We start from the raw sequence: 19,491 nt of genomic DNA, 5'->3' as shown, positions 1-19,491 counted from the left end.
GGCACTGAAATGTTTTCACCTGGTAAAAGTTTCATATTTTCATATTCATACATCCAGCAGAAAGAGCTAAAAACCTATCTACTTACTTATGGTATGAAAGTCAGACAATCAATTAAATCCATCAATTACATTTGATTTATATAGCCTAATATCACAAATTACACATTTCTCTCAGGGGGCTTTACAGTGTATACAGAAAACCTCACCCTCAGTCCTTAGACCCTCGCAGTAACAAGGAAACACTCCATAATAAACCCCACAGTTTATGGGGAGAAACATCAGAGGAGGGTCCCTCTCCCAGGACGGACAATAGGTGCAATAGGTGCAATAGGTGTCGTGTTTAAATAAAGGATAATACATTTACAACAGAGACAGTCCAAATGTTAGAAATGATAATATGTCTATATGAGGATTATTGTGCCAAAGTAAACGCATTTCTTGCTGCTTAGTGGAATGCCATTTCCTTTCGAGTTCTGCTTCAGTTTTCAGGGTTATGCAATGGAGCTAGCCTTTGTTGTTTTATTTTCTCCTTTTTTTAAGGATCAACGGAATCAAATGTTATTTGCTGCGTGACTGTAGCACTACCAAAGCAAAAGTACATATGGACTCATAGATGAATTCATACAAATGTTTTATTTTAATTTTTTTAACATTTATTAACTGTTTGCACTTACTGTAGGCAAATGAGACCTTTGCTTTTGTTGGAAACGTGACACACTACACCCGGGTCTGGCTCAACATCTCCGCCCAGCTCAGGACCTTTCTGGAGGAGGGTCGTCTGCACAACCACTTGGTGTGGCTGCAGCAGGTAGAATCTAGTCATCTTTCAAAATCAAAGATGCAGTACTATCATGATGTAAAAGAAAAAATGTGCATTGATAATTTCACATTGAGTTGATATTTTCCGAGAAATTAGACTTAAGTCAGAAAACATGTAACGTTGCACACACATTAGTCTCTGTTGCTCCTCCTTCTATTCTCCCCAGCTGTCCTCAGAGCTGCAGCAGCACCCTGAGCTGTTGAATGGCACAGACAGTGAGCTAATGCAGGGTCTGATGGAGGGAAACTACAGCCTTCCGAACATCTCCATCCTGCTGGAGCAGATGGACACCATCGACAACGCTGCCTGCGCCTGGACACGCTTCATGTCTAAGGTCAGTTCAGTGAAGAACTCTGGCTCCCAACAAGACAGGCCAGCTGCATGTGATGTTCTCACATGACTGAGGCAGAAAGAGAGGGAGAGGTTTCTGATTCTAGCAAAGCAGATGCTGCAGTCCTTCATTATGATGGTTTTAAAGGTTTTGATTTGTTCATTTCTGTTGTCAAAGGATATTTTGCCCTATGCTTCCAGGTTAGTGTTGATGTCTTCAAGGGCTTTCCCAACGAGGACAGCATCGTCAACTACACCCTGAACCAGGCCTACCAGGACAACGTGTCTGTGTTTGCCAGTGAGTCCTCATACACTCAAACACTTACGGACCGTCCACACAGCAGCGTTAAAAAATCTTGAAACGCTTCTGCCCATTCACTTTGAATGGGGTGACGTCATTTGCCTCACTTTTCGCCGAACTGCATTGTGGGCAGGCGAGCGGAGATTTTCAGGATTTTCAGGATTCAAAGTTGAGCAATGTTCAACTTTTGAAGCTGAGGTGGAAGCGTCAGCCAATCAAATCCCGTGTATGCAAATCTGACAGTTCAAGTGCTAGCCAATCAAACCGCGTGTATGCTGGGAGAGACATACCGCAGGTCATTTCCTCATATTCCAAAAAATGGAGGAGAAATTAGCGGTAGGGAATCACCCGGTGCTTTATGACCAGTCCCTATTTACCTACCGGGATACAAACCGGAGGAGCCAGGCATGGAGGGAGGTGGCAGAGACAGTGGTAGGTTTTCGCCTGTTTGGGGAGTTTATATCCAGTTTACTTCAAACTTTTTTGCTTCGTATGTCGGGGGCGGGAGATTCATGTGATTGGTTGTTGGTGCCTTGCTCGCAAAAAATCCCCAAGCGTCAGATACGCCCACCTCCAAGATTTTTTTAACGCTGCTGTGTGGACGGTCCGTTATAGTTTCTTGGGATTCACATTTTACAGTGCACATGTAAATATTGTCTGTGACTATGTACGCACATGCATCCACAAACACACAACCCCACAAACATGTAAGCTCAATACCAACGTTCAGCCTCCCTGTAAGAGCCATTATGGCATATCGTTGTTTATGGTCATTATTTATGGCTTTATTTTGAAGGCATCTTTGGGCGCTGGGTAATTGGGGCACCTGGTGTAATCATATATATTGGAGCCAGGTGGTGGTGGGATTAGAGCACATGTAAGCACATGGTTTTTTACCACTGGGAAAAGCATGAGGAAGCCTGAGGATAGGCAAAGGGCAAGTTACAGGAGAATGGTTAAATGCACTTTGTTTGATGATATTGAATCATGAAAATAAATGCACGAAAGGATATTCTTGTCTGGACTTGGATCATTCCCATGCGTAAGATTTGCTATCTGGTGCTTTAGCGGCAGTTTAACCTTTGAGTCAATTTTCTGTTTTATCTGTGTATGATTTTTGCCGCTAAAAAAAAATCTCGCCCTAAAAGCAGACATTGTTTTTTTAAGCTTTTTCTGTGGATGTTTGGGTTGCCCGAGTGCAAAGAGGGAATAATGGATTTCCCCATTTGGATGCTATGTCAGAGCATGAGAAACAAGTGCATGGACTAAGTCCAAAGCTTTCGACAAGGACGTAAGCATTAGGAGTGCGTGGGAACCTACAAAGGACAATTTGGATTATTATTTGCGCTGTGGACATTGACTGCAAGCTATTGTAAATGCCTTACCGTTGGAGTTCGAGCCACTGGATAAAACTGCTGTTGCTGTGTGGTTTATAGAACAGGCTAAATAATGTCGGCGCGATTATGGACAACACCCACAAGAGGGCAGTCCAACCTACAGAAAAGGCCATGGAGTAGCGGCTGCAGCAATACAATGCAAGGAGAGGTAACTCACTGCTAAACTGAATGAAGTTGAGCTGTTCATGGACAATACCGGTAACTTGATGGAAATTCATTCTAAGATGAAACTTTTTTAAACAAGAGTTTAAAGCAGGGGTCTCCAACCTTTCTTCATCTGAGAGCTACTTTGAAAAAATGAAAGTGGCCAAGAGCTACTTCCATCACATCGCTTACATTTATTCACATAGCCCATCAGTTGAATTAAGCTATACTTTTGTACACGTGTGAAATTGCAATACCTAAAGCTTATCAAAAATCTTAACTTCACATCAAGGTCCAAGAAAACGACAATTTCTCACATATTATTATGGCCCACATAGTAAGTACATCACTGAACATTCACATAAATGTCCTTAATCACCACCTTACAAGCATCTTATGGCACATGTGTAAAATAAGAGCATTCACTCTTTTTTACAGTCAGTGGGATGACTGGCACTACATGGAGTCCACCATAGAGGTGTATGCTGGAGTGTACCCACTTAGGTTCACTCTAATAGAGTCATTTAAATGTTCATCAGTCAGTCTTGTTCTGTATTTAGATTTCATGACATTCATATCAGAAAAATCTGCTTCACGAAGGTATGTAGAGCCAAATAAAGCAGACATGTTCAGTGCTGCTTGGACACTGAACAGTTCAGCCATCTTTTTCTTCTTCTTCTTCGTCTTGACATTAAATTATAAACCATAATAAATCAATTGTATAGGTCTAGCCTCCCTATATCTGTGTGTGAAATTGTTCCATCCTCAAAAACAAAAAACGAATGCTTCTGCAGTCTAGCTGCAGCTTCTAGCAACTGTCTTCTGTTAAAAAAAGGACACTGAATGTCCTGAATGTGGCATCAAAAACATGACTTAAAGGTCCCATGTCATGGCCTTTCTACTGATCATATTTCCATTGTTGAGGTATACTAAAATAGATTTAAATTGTGCAATTTTCCAAAATCACATTGGTTTCTCATACAGCATCTCTGTATAGTATGTGTATTCACCAGGTATTCACTCTCTGTCCTAAACGGCTTGTTGGAGCTCCTGCCCCCCCCTCCCTGTGAGCCCAGTGTGCTCTGATTGGTCGGGACGTTGCAAGGCTCGTTGCTGCGAGGAGCGGACAGGTTTCCGGGTCGGCGATACAGCGAGAACAAGCTAAACTCATCCTGATCACACACAAACACTCACAGCCCAGAGTTCCCGTTAGCCGGTAATTACCGGACTATGACCGGTAAAATATGCTGAAGACCGGCAAATCTAAATCTCTCCGGTCAAAATGTCCGGTCAAAATAATTTTCCCTTAGCGCAATACCGCATCAGTTGCGCCACTTATGTGACAGACAAGAATAGTATGTGACAGACGGGGTTCCGGTGGGCATGTAAACAAATGCATAATGCTGCGCTATACTTTGTGGCCTCACCCGGTTGCATAGCGACGCTTATTGTTTAGGTGTCTTTTAATAAGCAGGTAGTCATATCATTAGCTAGAACTAGCTGGATCTGATCGATATGGACATAAACGCGAGTAAAGTCTAATCTGACGGGAGAGAGAGATCGGCTGCTGCTGACGAGTCGACACGCAGCTCTGCATGATCCCCTGCAGCGGTGAGCAGAGCAAAACACACTTCAGGTTAGAACATCACACGTAGCTATTTTAATTACCTCTCAAACTACCTAAACTAGTTATAGATATGTTTAGTTTTACTGTCGGGTCACTCATTACTGATCCGCGAGTTGTATGATACTGACGGGCTGTCAGGAGAAGGAGAGAGCGCTCCGTTTATTATTCCCGCATTTTTGTAAGTTACTGTACACTTTTGAATAATGTAGTTAATCTACTATAATTAGTTTGTTTAATATCGAATCATATCAACTTGTTTTAAAGCTCAATAAATAACAAAGAAGACCTTTGACCGGCACTTTTCTCATTTTGTCCGGAAGATTTCAACTTTAACGGACATGTTGACCGGCAAAAAAATATTCTAACGGGAACTCTGTCACAGCCGAAGTAAAAACAATAAGTGTGGCTTGATATTGAGTAAGAAAAAGGTTTATAACGCTGTGAGAATGGGTCTGCGGAGAGCAGTTCTCCGCGATTCCAAATCGTCTATTACCAGCGTTCAGGGAGCTCTATGCAAGTCAATGGGGACCCCCTATGAGTTAGCCAAGGGATCCTGGTGTGTGAGGTGCTCTGCGGATTGGTCCACTTGGGCCAATCCGGTCATTTGTTGTTGATTTGGGTGTTCACACGTCACAGAACCCAGGAAGCAAACAATGGAAAATGAGAAATCTCCAACGAGGCGTTTTTGGGCAGCAAAGACAGGTATTATCTGTGTTAGAGTCAGTGCTTGAATTGGGCCGGTACTCGCCGGTACACATTACCGGCACTTCTGATTTTTACCCATGTGGTACCGGCACTTCTTACTGAGTACCGGCAAGGTGCCGGTACTCAGCCGCCGGCCATCTGAAACTGAGAGCGGAGGGGAGTTGGAGGAAGCAGCTGCGGGATGGACTTCAAAAAATGGAAAAGTGTTTTGGTCTCCCACAAACACTGAGACACTCTGCTACGTCCCAGCACCCAGAAGTTTGATCCCGGGACCAACACACTATGCTGTCGCCCGAATCAGTGACCCGGCATCCAGCTTTGCACTGCTGCTGACAGATGACATCCTGCAGCATATTGTGTCCATGACAAACCTGCATGGGAGACGGTCAATTGCAGAGTGGCGAGATATGGACATAGAGGAACTGCAGGCTTACGTGGGGCTGCTCATTTTGGCCGGTGTTTACAGGTCAAAAAATGAATCGACCCTCAGCCTCTGGAGTGAGAAATCGGGACGGAGCATTTTCCGAGCCACGATGTCCCACAAGAGGTTTCACCAAATCAGCCGAACACTGCGGTTCAACGACAAGCTATCCCGACCTCGGCGCCGTCATGACAAGCTGGCTGCCTTCCGCAAAGTCTGGGATATGTGGACGCACCGCCTGCCGATGCTGTTCAGCCCATTCAGCGACGTCTGCGTGGATGAACAGCTTGTCCCATTCAGAGGCAGGTGCAGCTTCAAGCAGTACATGCCAAAAATGCCGGCCAAATACGGTATAAAGATTTGGGCAAACTGTGATGTAAAATCATCCTACGCCTGGAGACTGCAGGTGTATACAGGCAAAGCAGCTGGCAGTCCTTCTGAAGTCAACCAGGGGATGAGGGTGGTCCTGGAGATGACAGCGGGGCTCCAGGGACACATCATTACCTGTGACAATTTGTTCACGTCCTTCGCACTGGCTGAGGAGCTACTCAGGAGAAAACTGGCCCTGGTTCAATCATTGACCAATCTTGGGACCTAATAATAACAATAATCAAATATTCCTTGATATTCCTAGTTTTTTGTTCTTTTCAATAAAAAAAACTGTGGAGTCTTTTCAACAAACTGGCATTTAAAGGGTTAAAATCCCCAAAATATAATTCATATTTCATATGTGTATGTCAGGCTGGAGTAGTTTTAAAAGATTGACTCTCTGAAATAAATATTAATATATCATATTTTTATAGCAGTTTTTGTGAAGGTGGTATTTTATGGCCTTAGGAACAAATAAGTTTTATTTTTTAAGGGACTCTTAAGGGTTAACAACATACATTATACTGCTGAAAAAGCTCAATCTTATTTTATAAAATGGCCTATTTTCCCTAAAGTAAAATAGACTCATTTTAAAATCCACAAATCTACCCCTATTTCTGAATTTAAGGTTTTAAATTAGAAGTAGACCCATGTTCTGTTGAATCATTGGAACATAATTGTTCTCATGCCCTTTTTCAAAATTATGTTAGTCTAATGTGAGAGATGGGTTGTTAACAGATAATCATGCTTTCAAAATATGTCACATTTAATTTTATATTGATAATATGGAATCTTCTATATCTGATTTGGTTAATATAATAATGTTTTGGGTCAAACCATATGCACTGCTGTTAATGGAAAGCTAGCAAGCCATCCTTTTTTTGTTTTATTAATTAATTAAAATAGTTTTTTCTCTCTTAAAAAAATACAGTCCTGGAAAATGTGTTAAAAAGATTCATAGTGATATTTCAAAATGTGTATTATTTTAAGTAAGCTCCTTAATGCCTCTTTCATTCTTTTGTGTCTTTTTTTAACCCCCTGGCTCTTATTGGATGTTTTATTTATGTTTCTTGTTTTTAATGTGAATTAACTCTTATTTTGAAATGAAAAATAACCGGTAAAAGAAATACAGCTTCCTGTGTTCGAATGAGCTCTCGGTCCTGACGGACCCCGAAAGTCCGACATTATACAATCAAACAAATACATAAACACAAGGATAATTGTGTCTTATTGTTGAGTAAATAACAGTGTGTGGTTTAGAAAGGAATAACAAATTAGAAGGAAAAAACAATGAAACAATACCGATTTCAGTATTCTGAGCCCCTACTCTCCCCTAACCTCTTAAGCACGGCGGTCCCCCCATTGGACCCCTCCCACCGTTTTTTTTTCGAGATAATGTCTCAGGCAGTGGCGTCGCCTGGCCTGGGCATCCGGAGCTTTAGCCCCGAATGTTTTTTCTGTAGCCCCGGACAATTCTCCCTCAATAATATAATACATTAACTGTGCTTTACGTGAACCTCATCATGACACAAGAGAGGACGGTAGCACTGTAATTTCCCGTGTTCAGTGAATGCAACAGAGGCATGACACCAGACCAATCAGAGAGTTGCATGGAAATAAACGTGTGCTTGTGTCATTCAAGCTCGGCTCTGTGTGTGTGTGTGTGTGTGTGTGTGTGTGTGTGTGTGTGTGTGTGTGTGTGTGTGGCAATAGCGCATTGTGTGATAGAGAGAGAGAGAGAGGGGGAGGGAGGGACCGTGTCAGCATGGACCGTGTTGTTAGCATCTGGTTAGCTAGCTGCACTAACGGACATAAGGAGCTGTTTGTTCCACAAGAAGCTGGAGGAGAGTCCTCTCCTCTCAGACTGAGAGACTCAGGTGAGCTAAAGGACTCTCTGAGTGTTTAGATAGTTAACTTTAGTAAGTTATCTCAGTGGGTCTCAAACGGTTTGGTCACAAATTATTCAAAAGATTATTTCCGCGGCACACCTTCATATGATCATTATAGTTATTAAAAAAAAGAGAATAAAGGAAAAACAGTTATGAAATACTATATGGCAGTAAAACAAGAATAGAGTTTAAAAGGGGAGTGATTAGTAAAATATCCATAAAGAAAAAGTACATCTGTTTACAGTTCTGCTTCATATGGGTGTTGAGAGAGGTATCCATAGATCTCTTCATTTTGCTCTCAAAGTGCACCAGATTGATGCTTTTAACTTCAATATTTAAAAAAAAATCTTCCCGGGGGAGCATCCCCCCGGACCCCCCTAGAGGAGGTGAGCCACCCACTCATAAAAAATACCACTTTACCCCTGCCTATATGCCGTGAGCTGATTATCGAGCCTTCATTGTAACAGTCGCGGGTGTACTGTGTGTGTGCGTGTGGGGAGTGTTGCAGTAAAAAATGCCACTGTAGTGCCGCCGCCACTGTGGGCTAAGCCCCGAATGTTTTCAGGTCCAGGCGACGCCCCTGGTCTCAGGGCTTCTTAACATTTATGAAACTATTAATGTGTATTACCAGATTAACGGGAAGAATCTCAGCTAACTGAAGATATGAACCATTTTTACCAAAACAAAACACAAGTCTCTAAAGCGTCTAAATGACCCCTGAGCGAAAACATTCTAACACACTGCGGCACACAATTCAAGATAAAAATACCCTTATTACTTATCGTAGCTGCACATACAATATAGCCGATTAAAGCTGAAACTCCACTGATTATTTAGGTATAGTATCATCACTGAGCGATCCGAACTTGCGACAGGGGAAGCAAACACAGACATCACAACACGTACCTTTACGGAGCTTTTACGGCAGATCGTCTCACCGTAGCTGTCAATTAGGTCAAAAGACGTGTTCAATGGCATTAAAACGAAGAAAAAAAATGCTACAACTGTTGATCCATAGGTTGATAATGTACCTGTGCCTTTGAAGAAATTATTTATAATCCATAATTCCATTTTTTATGTAAAGATCGGAGCGGAAAAGTTAGCTGCTAATGGTAGCCACCAGAGTGTATGCAGCCTCCGGTTTTGGTAACGTGTCACTCTCACTCCTTATTTGTTAACGTTTTGGTGTGTATATAACTTTCCCTCGATTCCATTGGCTCTAGCGGTTATAAAGAGATTTCATTCATCAAAATCGAGCAAGGGGGGCCAGAGATAGGTCAAATCCACCCAAATGACCCCAGAAGTGGGGGTTTTTGGCTAAATCTCTCTAAAAAGGTCACATTTCACTTGTTTTGCATCAATCTTGATACAGGGTACTTATTATATGTTGTACTTTGGATTCCTAAAGCTTTTATTCTACTAACCCATCATCCAAGGGTAGTTTTCACTATAAGTAAAAAATAATTTTTGGACGAACACTATAATTTACAGTTTTTTACTATGTAAAATCTGAATTTTCTTTAAAATAAAAAACATCTATATTGATTCTGACTTTTCTACATCCAACTCACAGGTTTATCATTACTTTGAGAATAAAGATTATTAATTTAACCCTTTTAGAAGGGAAGATATGGTCATTTGTTCTGGGAATGTCATTTTCGAGCCTGAGACCTGAAAAACAGGCTCAGGGCTTAAGAGGCTAACTGACGGCAACAAAAGTCAGACATTATACAATTAAAATAAAGAAGTAAAAACAACTAGAAAATGCATTTCCTGAAAAAAAAATGCGTGCGAATGCTGTAAACTGTGAACAGTTGTGGCTGAATTTAGCTGAAAATGCAGAAAAAGCTGAATATTTTAGCTGAATTGTAGCTGCTTTTAGCTACAAAAACCAAGTAAGTGTGTTGCTGAACTTAGCAGAGAAATGCAGAAAAGTGAAATGATTTGAATCAAATTGTTACAGCTCAAATGCATTGCAATGACTTCCATGTTAAAAAAAGACTTTAAAAAGCTGAATGTTTTAAAAAGTATAACATATTTTGAAAAAGTTGAAAGTTTCCCATCATGTGCTGAAAAGGCTGAATAGTTTGATATTTGAATGGTTTCTGTAGCTGAAATTAGGCTCAAGGAGTTAACCCTTGTGCCCTCCTCGGGCATTTTTGTACATTTTTCCTGACTTTTTTTTTGGATTTGGTGTTCATTTCAGCTGTGTTACAGCTTTTGGCATGGATTTTTGCAAGAAGTCTTCTTTTGAGTCAAATTTTTGAAATCCAATGTCGTTTACTCTTACATGTTTTGTATACTCTCGTGATGCATTTTGCACCCTCTGGACCCCTTCGTGGCAAAAATGTACACGCTCATAGAAACTGCTATTAAATCATCATACATCAATATTTTATTAAACTTTTTTTTCCATGAATCACTTGAATAACTTCTAACGTGCTCAAAACTACCAAACATCCAATAATTTTCAGGATTTTAACCCTTTAAATGCCTGTTTCATTATTTGAATTATTTAATTTCTCTTAAAAAAAAACACAAAAAATGAATTTCTTTCAATATAATAATTAGTAGAGGGATGGAACTTTGGTGGTTATTAGAGTCTGGGATGTGTCAAAGATTAGCAACAAAATTGATTTGACTGCATTATTATTTTTTACGTAGTGTCAGATACTACCTCTGGACACCTTCGTGGCAAAAATGTACACGCCCAAAACAACTGCTATTAAATCATCATAAATCACCATCCACCACCACGGGGGGGCTTTCTTCTCACAATCTGTGAGGACACCCTGGTTTTCCCCAGCTCCTGGGAGAACGACCTCCGTTCTTCTCTGTCCCCTCACTGTGGGCCGGACCCTCAGTGTCCTCTCCACTTTCAGATGAAGGGTCAGAGGAACTCAAAGAAATGCTGGACTCCAGAGAGCATTCAGTGTCAGACCCCCCCTCGAACCTTGTGTCTTCTTCAGATGAGTCCTGCAGCTCGCTGGCAGAAGAAGGCTGCAAGATTATTTCTGAAGTCTCTTCTGCACTGAAAAGCTTCTTCATTTGAGTTCCTTCTCTTTGCTCCAGGTCTTTCTCCTTCTCTGCTCACTAATGAAATAAGCCCTTGGTCAAACTGCATGTTTATCTTTGGCAGCCAGGTGCATAAACACACTAACAGTTGTTTTTTGTTTTTGAGTAATCAAGCAGCTCTTCAAAGACACATCAAACACATCCCTCAAAAGATGGCCTTTTGTTCCCATGAAATGATCTGTGCATGCTTACAGATTCTCACACACACACACACACGGAGAGGGAGGAGAGGTGTGTGCTGGTTGTGCACAGGCCTAAAAAAATGTTGTTCTATCACCTGAGAGCACCAGGTCACATGCTGCAGAACCTGCTAGTCTGCTGCTGGAAATGACACACACACACACACACGCACACGCACACGCACACGCATACATATACATACACACACACACACACACACACACACCACTCTCGGGGCCCCCTGGTAGTCACACGGCTCCATAATATAACTGGCAAAGATGTAAGAATTTAATGCATCGGCCTACAGTGGGAAAATGGTTTAATCTGTTGGAATAGAGTAGAAATATCAAATATATCAAAAAAAATATCACTACTTTTCTTCTAAATGAAATGCTGACATTACAAAATGCATGGTTTTATACTGCAATGGCAATGAGATCAACAAATGTGGTCTGAATGGAAGTCAATGAGGCATTTTTGAGATAAATGAAATAATGAAAATAATGAAACAGGCGTTTAAAGGGTTAAAATCAAAACCGAAAATGGTAGTTTTGAGTACGTTAGAAGTTGTTTATGTGATTCATGAAAAAAAAGTAGAAAAAGATATTGATATATGATGATTTAATAGAAGTTATTATGGGCGTGTACAATTTTGCCACGAAGGTGTCCAGAGGTAGTATCTGATACTACGTAAAAAATAATAATGCAGTCAAATCAATTTTGTTGCTAATCTTTGACACATCCCAGACTCTAATAACCACCAAAGTTCCATCCCTCTACTAATTATTATATTGAAAGAAATTCATTTCTTGTGTTTTTTTGTAATAAATAATGAAATAATTCAAATAATTAAACAGGCATTTAAAGGGTTAAAATCCAGAAAAGTATTGAATGTTTGCTAGTTCTGAGTATGTTATAAGTTGTTTATGTGATTCATGAAACAAAAAGTAGAAAGAAATATTGATGTATGATGATTTAATAGAAGTTATTATGGGCGTGTACATTTTTGCCACGAAGGTGTCCAGAGGTAGTATCTGACACTACGTACAAAATAATAATGCAGTGAAATCAATTTTGTTGCTAATCTTTGACACATCCCAGACTCTAGTAACCACCAAAGTTCCATCCCTCTACTAATTATTATATTGAAAAATAATTATGTTTTGTGTTTTTTCGTAAGAAAAAATGAAATAATTCAAATAATTAAACAGGCATTTAAAGGGTTAAAATCCTGCCAATGACTGAATGTTTGGTAGTTTTGAATACGTTAGAAGTTGTATATGTGATTCATGAAAAAAAAAGTAGAAAAAGATATTGATGTATGATGATTTAATAGAAGTTATTATGGGCGTGTACATTTTTGCCACGAAGGTGTCCAGAGGTAGTATCTGATACTACGTAAAAAATAATAATGCAGTCAAATCAATTTTGTTGCTAATCTTTGACACATCCCAGACTCTAATAACCACCAAAGTTCCATCCCTCTACTAATTATTATATTGAAAAAAATTCATTTTTTGTGTTTTTTGTCATAAATAATGAAATAATTCAAATAATTAAACAGGCATTTAAAGGGTTAAAATCCAGAAAATTATTGAATGTTTGGTAGTTTTGAGTACGTTATAAGTTGTTTAAGTGATTCATGAAAAAAAAAGTAGAAAGAAATGTTGATGTATGATGATTTAGTAGCAGTTATTATGGGCGTGTACATTTTTGCCACGAAGGGGTCGAAAGGTTGAAAATTCGAGGAGGGCACAAGGGTTAAATAAAGATATTAAATGTAAGTAGTAGTGAATGAATGTTTACAAACACCTGTGTGTGTAAACCCAGAGATGAAAGGTTACCATGGTGACGACTTATGACGATTTACCAACTGCAGCACCCATTAAGTCCCATTAAGAATGCATTGAGGATTATATCTGACAATTTTGCCACCTGTTCAAAAACTATGGCTCCTATCAAAAAATGACCAGACCGTGAGCATCAGGGAACCCCAATGAACTGATATATGTTGTTTTTTTTGGTTTTGTGTGTAAAATGTGGAGATGGGAGCAGTTTGTCTAAAGTGTACTTCTCTCTGTTCTGAAGAAAGTTCCGGAAAGATTTAACATGGGAATCAATTGGGAGCTAGGTGGACTTTTTGTCTCTTCATGCCCTCAAGAGGCATTTTGTTTAATATTTTTTCTTACATTTTTTAAATTGTTCAACCTAGGAGAGGTTTTCCTACGTTTTTCATGAAAAAATATGTCTGAGGAGTGTAGGGTTTGGGAATTATGGCAAGTTTAAAACATTTTTTGGGGAGAATTTCAATCACTCCTGCACTCTGTTTTGAGATCAAAGCACTCTAGACTTAACGAGCTGCTCCATCCTCACTAATGTTAAAATCTGAAAAAGCAGCATTCGCACTAATAAGTGTGGCTTGATATTGAGTAAGAAAAAGGTTGATAAACGCTGTGAGAATGGGTTGGCGGAGAGCATTTCTCCGCGATCACAACTCGTCTATTACGGACGTTCAGGGAGCTCTATGCAAGTCAATGGGACTCCCTGATAGTTGAAAGTCGACGCTAAAGGGCCCCCCAGTGCGTTAGAAAATAACGCCAAAGGATCCTGACATAACGTCACTATAGGACGAGTTGGGAGTGAGAATGCGTTGGTTGAGTACAAAATGGTTGTACATCTTTTTGGCGCCACGTCATCTGCCTGCTGTGCTAACTTTGCCTTAAGAAGAGCAGTAGAAGAAAACAGGACTGCGGCATCAACTCAAGCCTTAGAGACAGTTCCGAGGAACTTTTATGTCGATGACTGGTTCAAATCGGTAAGTAGTGACTATGAAGCCATTGCCCTGAGCAGAGACCTCATGTCGTTGTGCGCCTAAGGGGGCTTTCGCCTAACGAAATGGACAAGCAATAGGCAAGCCCTCTTTAAGGCTATTCCAGAGAATGAGAGAGCCAAGGAAGTAAAATACTTAGATCTGGCTAAAGAGGGTCTGCCTGTTGAACGAGCACTCTGCGTCCTTCGGTGCATAGAATCAGATTCTTTCAAGTTCAGAGTCGACATCAGCCAGAGAGCAGTCACAAGAAGAGGAGTTTTGTCAGTAGAAAGCTCCATCTATGACCCGCTAGGATTCCTGGGAAGTTGTGCTCCCAGCTAAAATCTTTCTGCAGCAACTATGCAGGAAAGGCTTAGATGGGATGAGGAGATTCCTGACAGGCTTGCACAATGCTGGAGGACCTGGTTAACCCAACTACCACAGCTTTCCCACTCCCAAGTAAGGAGACGCGTCAAGCCTGAGGGATTTGGACATATTGCTACTGCACAGCAACACCAATTCTCCGATGCCAGCGAGAGTGGTTATGGATTGGTTTCATTCCTGAAGCTGAAAAGCAAGGAAGGCCTTGTGCATTGTGCCTTTATGATATATATATATTTATATGCCAAAGACGATGATGGTGAACTTCTACACCTCCATCATGGAGTCCATCCTCACCTCCTCCATCACCATCTGGTACGCTGCAGCCCCAGCCAAGGATAAGGGCCGGCTGCAGCGTGTCATCCGCTCTGCAGAGAGGGTGATCGGCTGCAATCTGCCATCCCTCCACGACCTGCATGCCTCCAGGACCCTGAGGCGGGCAGGGAAGTGGCCGACCCCTCCCACCCTGGACACAAACTGTTCACCCCCCCCCTTATATTTGACTATATTTCTTATTATTTTTTATATTTTTCTAGTTCTCTATCTGTGTTTTACATTTTTGTTTTACTTTTATGTATGCACCATGACATCAAGTAAAATTCCTCGTACGTGTCAACCTACCTGGTAATAAACCTGTTTCTGATGATGGGAAAGGCAAGGGTGGCTCCACTACAGTAAATCAAACTACTATCCCACGTATGGAGCTAACCGCTGCTGTGCTAGCTGTAAACATGGACGGACTGCCTAGAAAGGAGCTCCAGCTACAACTACAAGAATCAGTGTTTTGGGTCGACAGCACTACAGTCTTGAAGTACAAAGCAAATGAGGCCCTATGTCTGAAGACCTTCGTGGCTAATAGGGTTCCTGTAATCCAGTGGTTCCCAACCTCTTTCAGTCAGGCCCCCCTTGTGTAATTGGAAATATTTCCGAGCCCCCCCTAATCCGGTTCCCACTGAGATTGGTAGAATTAATTGTATATAGTTGTACAAACATTACATTTTCTCTGCTAATAATGACAAGACAAAAATATCCAACTATAAGTTTATTGAACATGAACAAAAGTGCTTGTATTGGCATATGATCCAGTGCCACTGTGAAATAATGAGGCCTAATTGAAACAATTACAAGTACTGCTTATCGATCCGGTTCTTTAACATTATTTTTATATGTTATTTTTGTTCTTTTTTAGGGGGAAAACTAAACAAATTAGAAACAGAATTCATATTGATTAATTGTATGTATAGTGTGGATTATGGGCTGCTAGCACACATATAATACCTTCAGTGGTGGTAGTAAGTAGATTTACTCAAGTACTGTACTTATATTGAGGTACTTAAGTATTTCCACTTCTACTTCTACTTCACTACAATTCAGAGGTAAATGGTGTACTTTTACTCCACTACATGTATTTAATACCTTTAGTTACTTCACAGATCTGGATGAATGATGTGAAATATAATCAACTCTTAAATCAGACTTTAGTTACACCTGGGGTACATTTACAAGCTACCCTGCAGTATACTACTTTTACTTAAAGGTCTGGTAGGTCATTTTGGAGAAACCAGCTCGAGTGCGCTAGAATTTGAAAATACACAACCGGAGAAAATCTCCCACTTCCTTACAGAGCCCCTCCTCCAACACACACGAACGCGCACATGACCAATGAGGGCACGAGATAAGTTTGTGCACAGATGGAAAGCTGACAGGCAGGTAGGCCATCCAGTTATTTTAGCCATCCAGTTATTTTTACAGCGCCACGGCTTCCACAGATGACTTTTTTTTATGTATTTATTGTCAAAGCAGTTAATATATTCATTGCTATCGGGATGTTAAGAGCATTCCATGGAATATAACAAAAAGTGTTTCTGAAATAAATTACATACCCCACCTTTAAGTACTTGATCTGAGTCCTTCTCCCACCAAGTCACATGCATATGATGCCTTTTGGCCAGCTGATGGACAGATTGCTCATGTTTCCGCGAAAATACTTAAGGCAAACGAGCATTGACCACATCGAGCTCTGTAGATTAGATTGTCACTTTTGAACACTACGTTCTCCACCGGCGGATCTCTGTGTGCACGGCGCTGCCTGCAGCAGTGCAGCGAGTCTGTGAGCGAGATGCCCCACCCCCCACACAGACGAGAGAGAGAGAGAGAGAGAGAGAGAGAGAGAGAGAGAGATCTGCACCGAACACGTTAGATGTCAAGGGAGATATATTATGCCTCATCATACTTTGTTTATTTGGGCATTATAGCTGAAAGGCTTGTCGTGGGCTCGTCCACTTTTCTTTTAACTGCCGGTTGTGTTAAAAATGTGTCAATTTTATTGATTTTACGAACAAACAATGTTTGTTTACAACTTCTTCCCAAGCTTCACGCGCCCCCCCTGCAATAGTGACCCCCAGGTTGGGAACCACTGCTGTAATCCAAGAAGCAACAAAGATAGACAATGGCGGTACATCAACACCACAGAAAATCCAGCTGCCTCTCATGGTATCACAGCAGAGCAGTGTGTGGCAGAGTTGGATGGAAGGACCAACAATCGTAAAGGTCCCAGACTACATGGTCTGAAAACCAGGACAGTGTGAAACGCTCTGAGGATGATATTGAGGTGAGAAAGCCTGTCTTTGTGCACTTTACAGATGTTACTGAAAGCATGGGCACATTGGACGAGCTGGCATCATCTGAAAAGAGCCGTCTCATGGAGGCTGAAGCTCTGAGAAAGTCTCCTGCTTTTAAGTAAAAGACGTCAAGAATTGGAGGTTGGTACTCATAAAGACGACGCAGACTCAAACAGACAAAAAATAAAAGGATCCAGCAAGATAAAGGTACCTTAAACATGGGGTTTCTTACTGTGGAGGACTTGTACAAATCAGAGATGGAGATCATCCACTATTGTCAACGCCGCAGGTTCCTGGCAGAAATCTCGCTGGTCAAAGGTAACAGTCCCATTTGCAAACTAGACCCACTGCTGCGAGGCGGCATCCTGAGAGTTGGAGGTCGACTCATTAAATCTGCAATACCAGAAGAATCAAAGCATCCCATAATCAAGCCAAAAGACATGCATCCTACAACACTGCTTCTGCAAGATATACATGAAAGAGTTGGACATTCAAGAAGAAACGACATGCTTTCCCGTCTGCGTCAGAAGTTTTGGATTCTTGCATCAAGCTCAACAGTGAAGAAAATCCTGTCAAAGTGTGTCACATGCAAGAAAATACAAGCAAAGGCTCATGGACAAAAGATGGCAGATCTGCTTCAGATAGACTGCTTCCAGACAAACCATCTTTCACCAGTGTACAGTACCAGTCAAAAGTTTGGACACATCTTCTCATTCAATGGTTTTTTGTTTATTTAAAATGTGTTCTACTTTGTAGATTAATACTGAAGACATCAAAACTATGAAACAACACATATGGAATTATCTAGTAGACAAAATAGTGTTAAACAATCCAGAATATGATTTATATTTTAGATTCTTCAAAGTAGCCCCCTTTTGCCTTGATGACGGCTTTGCACACTCTTGGCTTCTCTCAGTCAGCTTCATGAGGTCGTCACCTGGAATGGTTTTCAATTAACACGTGTGCGTTGTCAAGAGTCAGTTTGTGGAATGACTTGCCTTCTGAATGTGTTTGAGAGCATCAGTTGTGTTGAGCAGAGGTAGGGTTAGTGCACAGTGGAAAGCCCTATTTGACTGCTGTTGTAATCCATATTATGGCAAGAACCAGTCAGCTCAGTGAAGAGAAGCGACCGTCCATCATCACTTTAAGAACTGAAGGCCAGTCGATCTGGAAAATGTCAAGAACTTTGAATGTTTCCTCAAGTGCAGTCGCAAAAACCATCGAAGGCTATGATGAGACTGGCTCTCATGAGGACCCCCCCCCCCCGGAAAGGAAGAGCAAGAGTTACCTCTGCTACAGAGGATAAATACATCAGAGTTACCAGCCTCAGAAACCGCAAATTAAAGCACCTCAGCCTAGAGCCCACATAAATGATCACAGAGCTCAGCAGACACATCTCAACATCCACTGTTCAGAGGAGACTGCGTGAATCAGGCCTTCATGGTCCAATTGCTGCAAAGAAGCCACTACTGAGGATGAACAACAAGAAGAAGAGAATTGTTTGGGCCAATAAACTCAAGGATTGGACATTAGAGATTGTAAATCTGTACTTTGGTCTGATGAGTCCAAATTTGAGATTTTTGGTTCCAACCGCCGTGATTTGTGAGACGCAGAGAAGGTGAGCGGATGGTTTCTGCATGTGTGGTTCCCCCCGTGAAGCATGGCGGAGGAAGTGTGATGGTGTGGGGGGGCTTTGCTGGTGACACTGTTGGTGATTTATTCAGAATTTAAGGCACACTTAACCAGCATGGCTACCACAGCATTCTGCAGTAGCCAGCAAAATAACACTTTTTAGTTACTAGATCATTCCATATGTGTTCTTTTATAGTTTTGATGTCTTCAGTATAAATCTACAATGTAGAAAACATTTAAAAAATAAAAAACTTTGAATGAGAAGGTGTGTCCAAACTTTTGACTGGTAGTGTAGGTGTGGATTATTTTGGGTCCAAAGAGGTCAAAAGAGGTCGCAGCATCATTAAAGGTATGGAGCATTGTTAACATGAATGATGACCCAAGCCATTCACCTAGCAGTCGCTCACACATTCCACATGGACTCCGGTGTAAATGGTCTTCGTCGCTTCATGTGCAGAAGAGCTCAAATGTCACTTATGAGATCCGACAACGGCACCAACCTAGTCAGCGCAGACAGACAATTAGTAAGATTCACTATCTGGTGCCTCAGTGGCAGTTTAACCTTTGAGTTAATTTTCAGTTTTATTTTTGTATGATTTAAGCCGCTACACTCCCAAACAAAAACTGATGTGAAAGCTTAATGTGGAATACTGACAAAAAAAATGCTGTCTTATAAGTCAATATTACCCATAATGTTTGAAAGATGCAACGTTGTACACTTGAATGGACCTTCAAGCTAAAAGTAGAGAAGACTTGGAAGAATGAATACGAATCAGGTAAATGTCATTCA

At 41.0% G+C, this 19,491-nt stretch overlaps 1 protein-coding gene across 1 annotated transcript in view; it reads left to right on the top strand.

Annotated features, from left to right (window-relative positions):
- Positions 1-19,491, top strand: part of abca2 (ATP-binding cassette, sub-family A (ABC1), member 2) — a 186,005-nt gene that overhangs the window by 91,527 nt on the left and 74,987 nt on the right. The window contains exons 10-12 of the mRNA XM_034118098.1: positions 680-808; positions 987-1,154; positions 1,352-1,448. Coding sequence (XP_033973989.1) covers positions 680-808; positions 987-1,154; positions 1,352-1,448 — 394 coding nt within the window. The remainder of the gene's footprint in view (positions 1-679; positions 809-986; positions 1,155-1,351; positions 1,449-19,491) is intronic.

Source organism: Trematomus bernacchii, unplaced genomic scaffold, assembly GCF_902827165.1.
Source record: "Trematomus bernacchii unplaced genomic scaffold, fTreBer1.1, whole genome shotgun sequence".
Lineage (NCBI taxonomy): Eukaryota > Metazoa > Chordata > Actinopteri > Perciformes > Nototheniidae > Trematomus > Trematomus bernacchii.
The sequence above is the reverse complement of the archived record's forward strand: the minus strand, read 5'-3'. Positions and strand labels throughout refer to the sequence as shown.